Raw genomic sequence first — 18290 nt, forward strand, 5'->3', positions numbered from 1 at the left:
ATACGCAGGCAAAGTAGGGAGCTGCCTGAAAACATCACAGCTTTGTCGACAATTTATGAATGAATGTGGACCTCTGATTGTGTTCCAGGCCGAGGCCAAGATGGTATCTCTGAAAGGCGAGCTCGGCGCCTTATTCGATAGAAGGATGGAGGAGAAAGAGGTGAGGATTAACCAACTAACTGAAGAGCTGAATGGAGTGAGACAAAAGGTGAGATTCCAAACACAAACACGTGCTTCAGATGCTTTTGTTGTTTGTACAAAATTTAAAGACACAATTTTATGTTGTTTTTCTAGATTCTGAAATGATCGTGTCCTGTTGTTGGACTGGTTAAGTTATAACTGAGGCCTCCACAAAAATATGAATGTGTTTGTGATTGTAGACTCACTCGGAGTATTGGGTTTTTATTATCATTCTTATTTTTTGGTCAAACACACAGATACGCACATTAATGTATACTATTGAAAATCCTTAGAGCAAAGTAAAAATCATGTTGCATTGCGAAGCTTTTGCTAACATTATTGGTTGACCCTTGGGATTCTGTTCGCTAATTTAACTAAGCTCATTCATCATTTCAATCAGCTTTCAACCCACTTATTTTGTGCCCTTTCAATTATACAGATTACCAATGCTGCTAGAGCTTATTGAGCTGTACTTTTGATTCAAAGGCACACCGGCCCATTGAGGTACAAGCACTGAGAGACATGCACACAAAAACGCACTAACACACAGCTACACACTACTTGATCTGCATATCATTATGCTTTTGATCGAATGCCAAGGCTTCGCTGAGAGAGACATCAGAGTGAAATGGAGCAAGCATGTACACAACACCTGTAGGATTTATGTGTGTGTGTGTGTGTGTGTGAGAGTGTGTGAGTGTGTGTGTGTGTGTGTGTGCGCCCGCGAGAGAGGCAGCTGTGAAATCTGCACCTGTTTAATTGAATTAGCCTTGTTAATGTATTCGCGCCGGCTGCCAAAAAAGCATGGCTTTAACGAGCTCGTTAGACCAATTAGTTAATTAATTGTCTGTATAGCAGCGGCTTCCCAAAGAGCTGCGTCTTCATTATCTGATGGCTGCCGCCTGTTGGATCATTGAATGAGAGCTGATAATGCATTGGTGTCACACTGCGCTCATGACTGTATGTGCGTGTGTGTGAGTGCGTGTGTGTGTGTGTGCGTGTGTTCCTGTGTGTCTCCTCAAATGTAGCACATTTCTACATATATATATGTGTATATATAATGTGTGTGTGGTTCTTCCGGGTCCAAAATGTGCAGAGACACAACTGCGTGCGTGACTGCTTGTGTATATGTATTTGTCTGTTTGTGTGTGGTATACTCAGAATAGGGCGGCCAATATCAGTGTGCATATTGCAGTGAAAGGTTATGTGGGGGCCGTCACTCCCACAGGTAAAGACAGAGCAGTCCTCCTAGCCACTTTCTAATCTCTCTTTTATTAGAAGTTAATATCTCGCCTGCTCTTTCTCACTCCACACTCCCACCTGCTTAGAAATGGCCCCGCTCCATCTTTTTAATTCAATTATATTAGCCACCCTCTCTCTCTCTCTGTACCCATAACTCTGCAACTCACATCTCTCTCTCACACTCAATCTCTCTATTTTTTCTTTCTGTCTCTTCCCATCTCACCCCTCCCTCCTTTGTCCTCAAATGTTCCAATTTTATTCGTAATCCTAGATGGAGGATAGACTTTGGCCAATCAAGGATTTGCACAAGCCGCTCTCTCTTTCTCCTCTCCTCCGTCTTGGTGGGAAAAACACATGATGGCTGGGAGGAGGGAATAAAGGAAGGGAGACAGGAGGGGAGAAAGAGGAAGAGACGCTGGGCAGGAGTTAAGGGGAGGACCCCGGGGGTGAAACTTTAATTGCTAAAGTAATGAGACTTGATCAGATTGAGGTTTCTCTCTCAATGGGGACTCTACAAATATGAAAGTCCAAGGCTTAAGCTCTAATTTGAAATAAAATCACAAATCTGATATTCTTTCTTCAGGACTTCCAGCCAAGGTCCTATACTCCCCCACCGGAGAATTAAGACTTTACACAGACCACAAGGGGGCCTTTAATCATTGCTGATGGAGGCAGATTTGGAGATGAGAAAAATCACCGTAATGTATTAATTATGTAACAATATTATGGGGTTCTGAAAGTCAGTGCCATAAAGACCTTGGGCTATAGGAGGGATTTTGACAGACATTGTGATCTTTAGCTGCCTCATGGCTAGATAGCATTGACCGTGTCGTGGGTGGGATTGTGGAAAATTCAATGTACCGATCATCTGAGTAGAAAACAAGGTTCGTAAGAACTGGCAATATAAGGAAAGAAATCCTGTTTCTGAGACCAGTATCATGATTTTGTCCGATAAATCTGCAAAAAGTTACAGACAGTTTATCACTATTTGATCTTCAAGAACCAATATAAGATTGACCAGATTATTTTGAGACGCAGCCTTGAATACAGCGCTGGTCAGAAAACCTGAAGAAATAGTATAAGGCTGTATGTGACTGGACACCGGAGATCACAAAAGTCCCCATAGTACCAGTTTTCTAACATTTCCCTACTTATTGTCCTTCAGGCCCTTTGCCATGGTAGCAATATTCACGCAATGCTGCATCATGACACTGAATATTCGTTGATATTGATACAACTGAAAGTTATCACATACCAAGTATCGCTTACCAGAATAGTTAGTTTACCAATCCTGATTTGTCACCTTCATTTAGATACATACGTATCATTTTTTTTACAGCTCAGATGTTAAAACTTTGATGCTTCTGCTTAATGGTTAACCAGGGTATTCAAAACACTGTGTACATCCTAATGTCTACCAGCTTCCTTTAGCATGAAGTTCCAAAAACTTTACATACTCATTGTAAACTAGTCCAAAGTACACATGTTAAAAACATAATGATATGAATTGTATTGGTAATTTATAGAAATATTTTCCTGTAATATTTGGATGAAATGGCCTAATAACATGTCTTGTAGTCATAAAATAGTTACAGAAGCTTAATCTTAGGAGATCAAAGCTCTAACCTGGTTTAACACATATGGTTTTTCTTTTTTTTTTTTAAATGAGTAGAAAATGTGCTCTTTTGCTTCATAATCATTTTTCATCTGAAGTCCCTCTTGCGCCATAGATGGGTTAACACAAAGAAGATGGACTTTTTCTTACTTATGTAATATGTTGAAGTTGGCTGAAGCAGTGAAATTCACACATTATTGTCTCAGTTTTGTAAAACTTATTTTATTTCCCAATAGTCACACTAAAATTGGTGGAATATCCAGATAAAAGAGTAATTTTAATTATGTGTGGCAATACTGGCCGCCCCATTGCTTATAATTGTTACCATCCATTAGCCATGCTGTAGATGAGTTAACTGCATGAAAGACCACCTTTGGCTCACTTTTACAATATGTTGGATGATATATATACTGTATAGTCTGGAGAGCTCACTGAAGGAGGCAGAGGTGGGCTTTGTCAGTGCCAAGACATGAGTCCAGATCCACATTCTAGTGCGGAGCTGGAGAGAGATGAGAAGGTGAGAAGGTGAGAAGGATGCTGCAGTGTAGGTGTCCTTTATGTGTGTGTGTGTGTGTGTGTTTGGGTCTATATTATGTGTGGTTATATCCACATGTGGTCTTCCTGTCTCACCAAACTTAACTCATTCAGTCTGATACAGAAGGGTGTGTGCATGCGCTCATGTGCATACAAGTGTGTATGTTAATATGTTTGCAAGTGTGTGTTGACTGTCTGCAGAGTCTCCTTACTAATCTAACACAGGGCTCATTTAACACAGCGCTAATGAATAGGGGCTTTGATTTGGCAAGGGGTTCTGAACCACAGGCCCACACACACTCACATTCATGCGAGGGGTGAGGAGTTCAACCGCTGTCTGCTTCCTCAGAAATAATCAGTCTCTTTCCCCCAATAATTACTCCAACACTAATTCATGAGCAGCAACACACAGCAACAGTCATTTTGTTTTTAGTGTACAAGCATACATGAATACTGAAATGAAGAATAATGGTGATGAAGGTGATGAGTTATGCTTTTAATTTTTGAGGTTGATGATCAGAATGATGTGTGTGTTTTACATGTTAATATAAATTTATGATATCAGTGGTTATGCAGGAGTTTTAGAAGCTAATGGACCTCACACAACACATGATAACGTTTTTGTTTTTCTATTAAATTATTTTTAGTTCATCTGCCAACCACATTATTGGACAGACTCCTCACAGTGATAAGTTAGATTTGGTGCTGTAGAGATCTAGTGCACACAACAGACTATTACAGGATATTTTCTTATACCTACTCAATGGTTGCTCATGCATATAAGACAACAGAATTCCAAAGAGAAAATGTGTGGGGTGCCTCTTAGCCCTAGTTTTTCTGTCCTTTTGGTGTGAGCACGGACACAACAGTGGTGTAGCTATATATGTGTACGTACAGTACACACTGTTCCGTTGACCTTGTGTGTGTGTGTGTGTCAGGCCAAAGAGAGAGAGGAGCATGTGAGGCACCTGAACCAGGATGTAGTTGGTTTGCGAGCCACACAGGACTCTCTGAAGAGAACCTTGGCTATGAAGGAGAAACACACACACAACAGCTGGTCTAAGACAACACACACCACAAAGAAACCTTGGCTCCACTGCAGAGCAAAGTAGGCAACACCGTCTCCCACACACACACAGGAGAGGAGCTCTTCTTAAATAAGGAACAGAATTGGCCAACCTTCTCTAAATCAAATCCAGTCAGGTACATCAGGGAATTCTCCTCATTTTTTACTTCCTTCACAGTTAATCATCCGTCCTTCTTCCCCACCTCCTCCGCCTTCCCTCTCTTGCCCTCTCTCCATATTTAATAACTCATCGCCACCATCTTAGCTCCGCAGAGGGTTGGCTCGTTGTACAATAAAAAACCATGTTCGTATGAATATCACTTAGCCAAAAGGAGGGACCGGGAGTGGGGGGAGGGGTTAAATGTTATTTTCCCTTCTTTCTTTTGTCCGTTCATTATTTTTCCTCAGATCATTCTTTCCTGGTTTCTTGTCTTTCTTTCTCCCCTCTCATCTCCTTTGTCCGGTCTCGCCCTCACCCCAATGAGAACCAATGGTAATGTATGGGAACATTAAAGAGTCATACGCATGATGAATGGAATGGCCTTTAGGTTTCTCTCGTTGTCCTTTTCCTCTCTTTCTTATAATTCTCTCCCTCTCTCTGTCTCACTCGCACTGTATTTCTCCCTCTCTCCTCCTCCTCCTCCTCCTCCTCCTCCTCCTCCTCCTCCTCCTCCTCCTGCCCCTCTAGGTATATCAGAGTGGTGCGTGGCAGTGATGTGTTTTAGGCTTAAATTAACCCATTTACTGTGTCCTTGACCAAACCAAGTCATTCATCTGCTGCTTGTGCTTTAGTGGTGCGGGTGCCTGCCAGCCAGGCAAACGAAGTAGATTCAACATAAAAGCATGTTAGTTACTTGACTTAGGGAACACTTGAAACATTCTCTTAGTTGCCGACTTTATGCCCTTATTTTTCAACACTAACTTAATTTACTTGTTACCTCATAAACATTGTTGGAGTATTCTGAAGGTGGCAGCGGTTTGAATGGGATCATTTTAAGATAGTATTTGTTTTCCCTCATATCTTCAAGGGCTCACTTTGCATGCTTTCAGTATCGAGGGTTTGAGTCGGGTTCAACATTGCCTGGATTTTGAATCATTTACATAAGTACCCATTTGAAACAAGTCCGTCCCATTCCAAGGGTATGTGTACATGACATTGCACCATTATGTCGGTGCACATGCTGTAGAATAGTGCAGCAGGCCATCTAAACATCTTAGGTGGGGAGGAAGCTGCATTAAAGAAGAATGGTGCTTTCCAAGGACCCATGTTAATAAAAGCATTTTGTTTCTCTTGTCTGATAGCGGGGGGGGGGGGGGGGGGGGGGGGGGGGGGCAGATTGAAGAAAGACCACAGATCTCTGTCAGCCTTGTCTCAAGGTTTAAGAAGCACTAGTCCACAGTTAGGCCCCTACAACTTTATGATGTGTAGTCAAGCAGTTTTATTGGTCCTGAGTCAAAGCAGTAACTGTAGGGTTCCCCAGTCTGGCACAAAGCCTTTATGATGTTCCTTTTCACTGCTATGGAGACAGAGCAGAGGCAAACGTCCCTAAATTATACTTTCATCTTCTTCCTCTCCTGGTTGTATCTTGTTGTCACGGTTCATGCATTCTTCTCCTTGTGTGCCTCTCCTCTTCAGTTCTCTCTACAGCTGTCTGCCTGCCTGTGACTGTCCCTCTCTGAGCCTTTGGAGAGGGTTCAAACCAGACATAGTGTGCTTATTCTTCATCTCTCTCTCCCCTTCTTTCTATCTCTGCTCACCCCTCAGTTACAAACCAGTGAGTGCTTGTTGAGTGACATCAGTGAAACCCTGGATCAGACCCAAAACAGCCTGAACGCGGAAAGACGGCAGAAGCAGCAGATCCAGGACCAGTATCACCATGCCAACAAAGAGACGGAGCGTCTGCAGCAGGAACTGACACGTGTGCATCACACAGCTGAAAAGAAGGTAATTGGTTTCTTCCTCAAGGTCTTCATTCAAATAGTAAAATTGGTAATTCTTTTAAAACCTTGCTTGTCCAACTTTGCCATTTTATTATAACACTTACACTGAGACAAGCGCATATGACTCCCCTGTTGTTGGCCATGTGTTGTTGACACTGATACATCATCGGCGAATTCACTTGCTCACAAGGTCAAGAAACATTTTCTACACAAAGTGGATAGTGTCAGGAAAAAAATTGTTAAACTGAAAATACGCAATTTCAACAGGATTGGGATGAAATGTAATATTCACTTTAATGTAATGCATTGTCTTTTCCCACAATGGGGCTGATAAGAAGGGTCGCACAGGTGAGGGATTCATTTAAATATTCAATTTTCAAATGTAATATTCACTGTGACAAGCATTGTCTATTTCTACAATGGTGCAGATAATAAGGTTTTAGATAATGGGTAATGGGATGTTCTGATATTTAGAGTGTTATTAAAAACACGCACTTTTGACGAAGACAGACTTGACAGAAATTTTGATTATTTTGCTAAAATGGGATTTTTTTCCCCCCCAACTCCGAGTACAGCTTAAACTCAGAAGTCACATGTTCATATGCTATATTGCTTTTTATCCTCTGCCCTTTCTGTGATATACCAAAAGCATATGTTAGTGCCTAGTGGTTTGTATTTAACCTTCAATTAACCGGGCTGGAGAAAGATACTCTTCACTAAGCCATTGCTAAATTTCAAGGGTTTGGATTTGTTAAAAAAAAAAGCGAAGCAGTATGCGAGGTTCAGTCCTTTTCACTGGGAAACCTCTTCATTGACAATACCCATTTCAGAATATTGTTAGGGTTAGGGTGAAGGTTAGGATTTTGTTGGCTATCACTGAAGCTATTGTTACATTAGTCTCCCAGTTCATAGAGCGCACATTTAAAAAAGTACACGCTCTGTAGCTCAAGTTATATGACAGTAAATTGGCTTTGGTAAAATAACATGTTCTAATTAAAAACTTTATAGCATATTTTTGACCTCTTGTAAGTCACTCTGTTGGAGTGAACATTGATCGAGGTCATCCTGCAGAATGGAAGCAAAGTGTTGCATTGGCATCTCACAAGTGTTGTAGGACAAAACACTATCACTGTATCACCGTACAGCTGTGTGAGATTGGTCAAATGTTTGTGTGTGATTTGTTGTGGATGTACACTGTATGCAGTTAGTTACACTGTGTGTCTGTGTAAGTGCGTGCACATGTGTGTGTGTGTGTGTGTGTGTGTGAGAGCGTGTGTGAGGTTGTGACAAGGATGTTTGGATTGGTTAAGTTAACTAATGGACCATTACACTCTGTCCAAGGATCTGGTTTCTGCTCCACATCTGGCCCTGCTTTGTGCACCAAAACTCCTCTTTCTCTGATCTATTACAGGCTGTCTCTCATAAACACACACACACATACACACACACACACACACACACACACACTCTTACAGCTTTGCATTCACTCATGCACACTTCATTCCATCATTGCATGGACAGTGGTGGTAGTAGGTGTGTGTGAAAGAGAGTGAGTGTGCCTTCTCCCACTTGAACGTTAGTGAAACTGAGAGAACTTTGTGTTACTTTGTGTTAAGTATTTTCATCTGTAGCTCGAAATGTCCTAACATTAGCAGAGCTGAACAGATACTGTCAACACTCTCTCCTTCATCTAAAATGTACTCCGCTGATTGTCTCTCCCTCTCGTTCTCTCCCCCTCTCAGTTAGACTTCTCTGCTCAGAACAATGGGAAAGACATCTGCATTTTCTGTAGAGAACAAATAGTCCACCCACTTTTTTAGAGCTAATTCTCTGAAACTGCTTGGAGGTAGGCATGGGACGTGGAGAGGAGGAGAGGAGGCTCTGGCCCGACTTGAGTGCTGGGGGTTTTACAGTGGAGGCCAACCACTTGGCCACTCATCAACTGTATCTTAGGGCACAGGTTGACATTTCTTTATTTATAAGATTAACTCTGTGAGGAAGTCTACATTTTACATGAACAATCGTACATTCAAATTGTCATCCCACATAGTTATATTATGATGTAGTTTGTACTTTATTGCTGGAATGAATTTGACAAGATTCTTAGCTTTTTGTTATGTTTTAGAAACTAAATTCTTAGCTTTCTTCATAGGACCGTGGGAATAATAATGACCAAACACAGATTTTGGTGTTCAGAACATCCACAGTCCAGTTAAAATCAGCTCAGCTGTTCATTGTTTTTATGGAGAACACAACAGAAATGACATGGCAAACTCTCTAAATAAAAGCAGATGTTTGTGCTTTTTTTGCAAAAATATAATATTTTTAAGCACAAAATCCTCCGTAAAGTCTTTTTAATCCCTTGGCCTTTATTTGTCTACATCCCCTTTTGCTTTCTCTCCATCTCTATTAGTAGTTCCCTCTATCTCACTGGCTCACTCACATCCTCACGTAAATGGCCAGATGTTGCTGTAGTTTTAACATGTGGTTGAAGTATTACACTGATCCACGCTCCCCCATTGAGGAACTTGAAATCAGCAAAGCCATCATTAACATGACAAGGGGCTGATCTGCTGCAGCTTCTCAGACCTAAAAGACTCACACACGGTTCTCTGGAGGCTCCTCTTGTAAATGTTCAGGTCATAAAAGTGCACATGAGGGAGAAAAGATGGATGGGTGGATTTAGTTTGAAGAAAAGAGTGAGAGATTGTAGGATGTCGGGAGGAAGCTGAGATGAGGAGAAATAACTTGTGATCCAGTGGGTAGAGGTTTCAAATCACCAGAGATTTGGCTGTGGCGATGAGATTGGGGACACAAGTAGCTACAAAATGTGGCTATCACATCTTTACCTTTGTTAGGCTGAACAGGTTTTTCCACACAGGCTTTTTTTTTTTTTGTTGTGACTGATAAGGCCGTTGTATCTGATGGGTCTCTCTAACCCATCATAATCATTTATGAAATGTTTGTTGGACCACCAATGGTTCAATTCTGCATGGATATCATTCCTAGTAAATATGTGCATGAAAGAAGAAAAAATACTATAATTAATGAGTATCGAACACTTTTGTTCCATGTTGTTGTAGCAGGAGAGCTTGTTGTGTACGCATTTTCAGTTCTATGTGACGCGGCACGAGAGCGAGTGTTTGTTCAATGTGTGATGTCCGATCATTTGTTAACACTCGCGCCGAGTGTTTCTCCACCTTTCTCACTGGGACCTCAGTTTTAAAAGTATACGCTCATAGTTGTTCTATAAAGCACACTGGATGAAAGAATTCAAAGTGCATATTCTTTGAAATGGACAAGGAGGCTGGGGGGAATGACAAAGCAAACAAGAATGAAAAGAGACAAAAAGAGTGGTACGGTTGAAGGTAAGCTTGTTGAAAGTTGTTCAAGCCTTCAAGGTTGGACTTGGACAAACATTGGTCCGGCTCACAATGCTTTACAACCATCAGAATAGCTTACTGATTTTTCTCTCTCCCCGCTTTCTCTCTTGATCTCACTTATTGCTCATTTCTTTTCTTGCCTTGCCACTTCTCCCTTTCATCCCCCCCTCTGTCACCAACCCCCACCCCCAACTGTTCAAATATTATTTCTCCCCCTCCTGTCGTCCTCTCCCCCGTTTTCTCTCCCTCTCTTTATCTTGTCATTGCCTGTCAGTAGGGATTCTATCTGCGCTGAGTGTTGTGTGCGTGCATATCTGTGAACACATTGAGACTGAGATACACTTAAGAGCTCATTGATTTAAAAATACCTTCGATATTGGAGGTCCCCTCCTGCAGATTCGTTCAGAAGCTTATCACACGCGCATAGACATCCACGTAGAGATATGCATAAACCAAAGCTCCACTCCAAAGTTTCTCCTTAAACTTTGTGATTGACCTAGTTAGTGTGTCGTTTTGACAAGTTGTCTTTTTTGACACGACATCCTCCAGTGTTTATCAACATCCATTCTGCCTATCACACGCTCACATGGGGAATTCACTCACACACACACACACACACGCGCACACACACACACACACACACACACACACACAAACACACTCAAAGATAAATGAAGCAAAGGCATAACAATTGGCAGGAAGCAAGAAGTCTTTGCTATGGGTAAGTGGGAATGACTTGCATTCGTTACATGAATAAATGCTCTGGTCATTTCTTTTGTGAGTGCAAAAGCGTATGTTCTGTTTTATCTGATGTCCATGGAATGCAGAACACAACCCGTATAATCCCTGTCTGGGGTATTAGACTGTAGAGTAGAGTCTGTAAGTGTTTACATTTCTGATTTAACTGCTATGTGCATGGCAGTGTTTTTTTTTTCTCCCCTTGCCATAGCCCAGGTTTAGTATGTTTAGCGAGCCTGGCCACTGACAGCCAGAGGTGAGAGGTCAAAGAGCCAAGTTAACTCCATCAATCCCCATGGACAGTTACAAACGAGCCCTCAACTCTGGTCAAAACAATCCTTGGATCATGCAGGACGGACAGGAGGTGGAGAGGGATGGATAGAGAGGGAGAGCATTGGACTCAGTTAGGCATGAAGGACTGCTGAGTCCTATAGTATATATTATAGCAGATACTTGGCCATTTTAACTACATACGATAGAGACTCTGGACACATACAAAGGAAATTTGAAAAAAAGTCAAAACCATTTTCACAGGAAACTTGTTAGGAACACCCACACCCTCATGGAAACACACACACACACACATCTGGTGTACAACTGAAGTGGATAATTAGAGAAGGTCACCAAGGAAACAGACAAACACAAGTAATTGTCAGACATACTGTATACTCATGTGAAGCATAAACAGACGTTCCTCTCACCCACCACCGCCGTTACCTTAAACACAAATATGAAAACAAGGCACAGGACTGGGATATTTTATCTCAACTTTTGGAAACAGTGACCTAAGTTCCCCTGTTTTCTGAGATACAGTTTGTGTTGCCAGTGATTCAGGGAGATATGATCTTTAACATTATACTTCGTCAAAATATCATCAAAAAGAGCATCCCTGCTTTGCAATTACCAAAAGCATCATCCGACATTCTTAAACCATGAGAAACATGTTTTTGTTTTCCAGCTTCAGAAGAGGGAGGTTAAGATGTGCACGCTGGTGAAGGAGCTCACAGAGAGTAAGACGCAGCTCTCTGAAGGTCAGAAAGAGGTAAAAACAACAGCTCCAAAATTCATCAAACTGATTTTTTTTAATGCTCATGATTCAAATGAATGTTAAATAAAAGAACATTTGATTGTTGATTCCTCTCTCAGAGAAATGTAGTCACTGTTATATTTATTTGATAATGGAAATCAAATCAGAATCAATGTAATTATACTTTTAATATTATTTTATTAGGGTTGCTTATTAGGGTGTTATTTAAAGTTAATTTCAAGTTCTTTCTTTGTTCTAATGTGGGTGCTGTCAAGTTCTGCGAGACTGATTTGGTAGATTAATTGTATTGCATATTTCCCAGCTGCTTTGCAGACAGAAGGCTTCAGAGAAACTGTGCAAAGAGAGGGATGAGCTGAGAGCCAAAATGGAGGACTGGAGCAGAGAGAGTGTCCACCTCAACCAGACCAAAGAGAGACTGGAGGCTGATTTGGCTCTGAGCCATGAGAAACTCCTCACCTCGCACCTGGAGGTCCATCTCGCTCTGTGTCTGTGTGTTTGTGTGTGTGTGTGGGTCAGAACTATGCAGCCAAATCTTATGTTGTTAACCAGACATTTAATCAAAGGAACATAGTGAGTTAAATGTATTCAACTTGTAATGCAGCGTCTTTCCTGTGTATTGTCTTTAGGTTCGAAGCAGAGATCAGTTCATTCTGCAGTTAAGAGCTGAAATGAAGACAGTGGAACAAAAGCATCAAAGCACACAGGAACAGGTGGGGTGGCTTCTTTGAGTCTGTATGTTGATCTTTTCGACTGTATTTCTTATTATCTGTTTTCTGTTTATCTCTGTGTGATTAAAGTATATTTTCAGGTTTCAGGATTTTGCTGAACAATGTATAATTCATAAAAAAAATCGGACTTGTTTTTTTAGGTTTTTGAATTTGTCTCAGGGCTTAAATTGAATTCTAGGTAGTCCAACAAGCGTTTTAAACCTGTCTTACTATTTTTTGGTTTTTCCTTTTATATGCCGAGGCGAGGTTGAGTGAGCACCCTTGTGTTTTTTTTTTTTTTTCCAACAATGACCTGTTTCACACCCACAGAGTTGCACACATCCACTCGAGGGAAGTGCCCAAACGAGCAACAGTCTTCTACTGTTGGCTACTGAGCAGCTCCATTAGAGCAGTGGGAGGCGTAGCACCTTGCTCAAAGGCTCCTCGAAAGTTGGAGCTAAGAAAAGGGGAATCGTTACTCATTCTTGTCTGCTGTGCCCACATTTTCCCACCTGGTCCTCAGACTAAACTGGGAAACTCTCTGACTCAAGCCTTATTCCCTCACTTTTAGGCTATTGACGCCCCCTCGCCATCTTTTCTATCTGTCTCTGTGTGCTTTGTGTGCCCACATAGTTTTTCCATTTCCATCCCTTTCAGTTCTCTGCTCTTGTCTTTCCTCCCGCTCAGGTGGCAGCACTGGAGGGTGAAGTAAGACATTTGCAACACAAGGTCAGAAGACACCAGGAAGAGGCCTGTCAGTTAAGTGAACAGGTCAGAGATATCAAGCGTCTTAAAGACCAGAAGGAGACAGAACAGCAGCTGCTACACGATCAGCTCCGCATTAGTCAGCAACAGGTATGGAAGAATTCTCTCCTCTCCTCTCCTCTTCCCCTAAGCTCATCTCCACCTCCCCTACAGCTGAAATCTGTGGTGAAATCTGTAGATCAGTTCAACTCTGACCTGGAAGCTGTGAAACAGGCTCACAAGATTAATGCTGAACGATGCAGCCAGAGGAGTGTGGTGCTGATTGAAGCAGAACGATTGTGAGCTCAGTCAGATACAGCGTTGAGGGCTGAAAGATCGAGAGTCAGAGGTCATGAAGCTCAAGGACGGAATAAGTCAGAAGCACATGGCGGCAGAGAGGTCCGGTTGAGCCACGATCCTACAGCAAACCAATCTATGGTGTTAATCCAGTAAACACTATAAAAATTATAATCAGACGTGCTTGTGCGTCTGACTGCGAGTGATCTAAATCACTGTAGCTTCATTTTTACCGTCAGCTTGCATATATCCCCATCTACATCATCTGATTTAGCACATTATCACATTTAACTCAAGATGACCCCGCTGTTTGTCAACCTCTCATATCCAATTGGGCCCAAATATGAATTCAGAGAAAGACAGACCAAGGCATTCCAAAAAAGAATAGGAAAATGAAGTTGTTATCAACCAAGGGTCTATTTGGGTAGTCATGTGACAGCCATGAATAAAATGGCAGGCCAAATGAAGGTCAAAGCGATGTGTTTTCCATCATATTTAATGAGGGTTTCCCCAAAGCACAAGCTCCTGATTATGGTCACAAGAAAGCCATGGTGTTCCCATTAAACCTTGTAATAAGGCCTTTCATCAAGCGACTGAAAGAAATGCTAAATCCACCATTAGTGTTTGAGCTGTAGGGTAGTGATTACAGAGAGATGCTATGACAGAGAGAAAGTAACATATTCAGTTATACAGTTATAGCTAAAGTTGGCTTATGACACATTACTTTATATTTTTGTTTGTGTGTGTGTGTGTGTGTGTGTGTGTGTGTGTGTGTTTCATAGTGTGACTTTGAAACCGTAACCTTGGGTAAAACATTCGCCATCACACTTAAAAATCGAGTGTACATGGGCTGAGTCAATGGTTTTAAAGAGTGTACACACACACACACACACACACACACACACACACACACACAGATCGTTCAGTTTTTGACTCTAAAGTAGAGAATCACTCTCCTCTCCTCTCCTCTCCTCTCCTCTCCTCTCCTCCGGTCGTCTCTCTTTCCTCCTATGCGTGAGCAACTTTTCTACTCAGTCATGCTGCCTCCTACCCAGTGTTAGTCCTCGATGGCCCTAGCTAATCCCTGGTTAAACCAAGCTGCGGTGAACCACTGAAATCTAACTAGTTGGCTGTCATTAGTTGTAAACCCTCATGTTCTGATCCAGATTACAGCGGGATTAACGTGGATGAACTCAAGATGAGTGTTAGAGCGGGTTTAACTTTCTCAACCTCTCCGCTTGAAAGGTGAGCTACGGTAGGATTCCTTGTGTAACACCGGGATTAAGCTTGGTTTCACTTCCTGGGTTCCCCTTTCATTATGAGCAAGGTTACCGTAGAGCAACACAGTATATTATGGCACATTAGACAAACTAGCATATGTCTATTGTTCTACTTTGGCAGGTGCCTTTAGAGAAGTATCAAGTATCCTGTTTCACTGTTTGTTTTGTGAGAGTATGTTAATGATGACGAAGTTGTTGCTGTAATAGTTTGAGTATTTCTCAAGTTTATTTCTTCTTCTTTATGTGAGAACACATTAAGGTTTCCTACTGCTTCATTTATTTATCAGTTACCCTCCACACTTTCCTCCACAATTTTAAAGGGCACCCACACATGAGGAGAGTCAAAATTCTACTCTACTTTGAAATTTTACAGCATTTTGGTAACACTACCAAACCTTCAGGCTAAAGCTGTTCCACTTAAATAAGGAGCAACGGTTTATCCTCATCAACACTTGTGCTTCACTTGACTGTGTTTGCTTTCAGGTCGAGGCATTTGAAGGGACGCTAAAGAAGCAGGAGGTTGAGATGGAACTTCTACAGCAGCAGCTGAAAGGAGCCGAAGAGGAGCTGAAAGACACCAGTTTGCAAGCACAAAGGCAGAAAGAAACCGTAACCATTTTTAAACAAAAGTACACAGCGGCAATAGAGAAGGTGAACAGGGTGCAAGGGCAAGTGGAACTTTTGGAGGAGGAACTACAGTACTCACAGCAACAGGTAGATCATAGTTTACAGTAATAACGTACCACTACCATTCTTGCATTTTGCTTGGTCAGTGCCTCTTAAGAGATTCCATCAGCTCTCCGCCTATTCCACACATATAATCTACAATGTGTTTAACATCTACCATGAGTTTAATTGCAGTCTAAATTTCTGTCATTGCCGTTTTCACTGTGTTTGATCGGCAGCTCAGAGAGTCCCAATCTGCAACTCACTCAGTGAAGGACGAGCTAGCTGAGATGGTGCAGAGGTACCAGGAAAAGGTTGGCCAATGGGAGAACTCACAGGAGGCTCTTGACCTGTTGACGGATGAGCTCCAGGTCAATCAGAATCTACTGAGGGAGAGTGAGCAAAACGTGGACCATCTCAAAGGTCTGATGGGATCCGCGCAGGAGCAGGTGGACACACTCAAACAGCAGGTATACACAACAGCAGCATTAACACATCCACAATCCAGACATAAATACACATACAGCTCAGGCTACCCTTTATCCCTGTGTGGAAGGATTCGGCACACTTCATTTCAGAATAAGGAACAAATATTGTTTCAGTCCTCTATGTGGTTGTAGGGTAAGGTAGGTTGTAAGGATGCAGTTTTCGTGTGACCTCACCTGACTTCTCAGCAAAAACATTTGGATGTTATGTGTTTCGGTTAGGCCGTATGGGTGTCTCTGTTTTCTCCCATGTGCTCCCAGGTGCTTGCCAGCTCCATTAACGTTGTGTCAGTGCATGCGCCGGCATAATCTTTTGCGCGCATGTGTCATTGCGCGCAATGTACATTTCCTGTGTGTGTGTGTGTGTGTGTGTGTGTGTGTGTACAAGTGTGCGTTTGTGCATGTGTGCACTCACGTGTGTCACTTAATCTTTTCTCCTTTTTCTTTCTGTTTTATATTTACTACGTCAAGCAACAAATGAATCATCTTTATTACGGAGAAATTTAATTTGGATGAACTTAACTGCTGCCGCCAAGGTCAGACGGGCAGAATGTCATTTTAATCCAATCAACTTTAATCTGTTGGTTATAAAAGAGTTAGGCTGTTGAAGAATGGCTGTATCTCAGGCCCTTTATTACACTGGCTAATGACTTTGATTGTGAGGCGCCTATCAAGAGGTTAGGAGTTCTTATGGAGCTTCACATCCCACTAATTCACTACCTCATGCCTCTATTGGGCTCAGCTAACCCTAAAACCACTAATGCCTTCATTCACTGTTTAGGAGAAAATTTAACTTTTCAAATCAAATCAAAAATGAATGAATATAAAATCAAGGTGCAAATTATAGCATTTCAAATTTGAGCACACATGGAAAAACAAGTGGACACTTACACTGTAGCCTGAGTATGGTATCTTAATGCTATCTCTATTCAAGTCCATTTGTATTCTGATTAGAGAATATTTCACTATAACATAAAGATGAACACTAGAAGTTAAATTTCTCTCCTTTCCTACAAAGATTTTTAAATTAGTTATACAATTTGCCAACATAAAGGACAGCAGCTAATAGACTAAGATGGCGGGTAGTGATACATTTAGAAAACACAATGAGCTACATGGTATTTCTTCAAGGAGATTTTCCTTTGTAATTAAGAGATCAGTGCTTTAGGTACCATTGGATATTGTAGTTTCTCACTCCAGTTTAACATGTTAATGTTACGCTGGCTTTGTTGGAGTTTGTCAACTGTGCTCAGAATATTAAGGCCACGTGTCTCTGTGCTCTGTGATGCAACAAACCAATTCACAAATGAGTATAATACATAATGATGTGCAACCTTAATGTCACATCAGTGTCATTGTCATTAATTAGTAAACCAAAATGCATATAATCTGCTGAAATACAATTAGATAAAAGTGTATCCTTTGTGATTTTTGTGTCAGTTTTGTTTCTGTTTTAAATCAGTTGGTTACATTTTCAATGTGTGAGTGAATGAAATCAGCCAACCAAGAGACAAGCGATATTTAAATATGTTAGTTCTTTGAAACATTAGCTATTTTTCTCCATTCTCTCTGTCTGTTTCACTTGCTCTCTCTGCTAATAGAAGCTGATGTTGGAGTGTGACCTACGGCTGTATCAACAGAGTCATTCTCACTCTGACGACGAGTATCTCAGCCTGCGAAGGCACAGACAGCAGCTGCAGAAGGTAAGGTAATAAGTTTAGTGTTCCTAAAGAATAGCTCCAGTATTTTTTAACCTGGACCACGTTTTTACATATTTTGGCTTCAAAATGAGCGGTGGTAGGTACAAAAACTTTTGGAATTGGTCCAGTTGATCATCAGAGCGGCTGCCGAGAACGGCTATAATGAAATCCTTTGGGGAAATGACGTCCGATCAAAGTATGTCCACTAAATATGCTTTTTTGTGTTTGAAGTGCCTAACAACACAAAAATCACCCCTACAGAGATAGACATTAAAGATCCAGAAATATTCTTCATATCGCTCGGTTCAAAGCCTGCTGTCTCGATCAGTTAGTTTGTCTTATTCTGTGACTTTGGTGTTTTCAAAGGTTGGTTTGGGTGCAACACAATATTTATGTAACCTCCAATAATAAACAAACTAACTGATGGAAATGAGGCATTCCCATGTTCTGTGAGGCAAAATGACTGTTTTTCTAAGTGGTCTAACTCTGTAGGTATCCTTTCTGTAATGACACTTTGGATGACCAATCACACAATTATGTTGAAAAGACATTAAAAAGTGTATTTTGCATAATTTGTCTCCTTTAAAGTACATGTTACAGAGTGCATTTGCACTGTGCATGTTATCAACACACTAAACCATTAGAGTATGTCCACTGGAATACT

The 18290-nt window shown here is 41.4% G+C and overlaps 1 protein-coding gene across 1 annotated transcript in view; it reads left to right on the forward strand.

The window, feature by feature from the left end:
- The window catches only part of LOC139221412 (trichohyalin-like), a 90682-nt gene that overhangs the window by 41275 nt on the left and 31117 nt on the right, over positions 1-18290 (forward strand). Inside the window, 11 exon segments of the mRNA XM_070853340.1 lie at positions 89-208; positions 4510-4620; positions 4623-4679; positions 6403-6582; positions 11658-11741; positions 12049-12216; positions 12374-12457; positions 13142-13309; positions 15259-15489; positions 15681-15911; positions 17528-17629. Coding sequence (XP_070709441.1) covers positions 89-208; positions 4510-4620; positions 4623-4679; positions 6403-6582; positions 11658-11741; positions 12049-12216; positions 12374-12457; positions 13142-13309; positions 15259-15489; positions 15681-15911; positions 17528-17629 — 1536 coding nt within the window.

This window comes from Pempheris klunzingeri, chromosome 21 (genome assembly GCF_042242105.1).
Source record: "Pempheris klunzingeri isolate RE-2024b chromosome 21, fPemKlu1.hap1, whole genome shotgun sequence".
NCBI lineage: Eukaryota > Metazoa > Chordata > Actinopteri > Acropomatiformes > Pempheridae > Pempheris > Pempheris klunzingeri.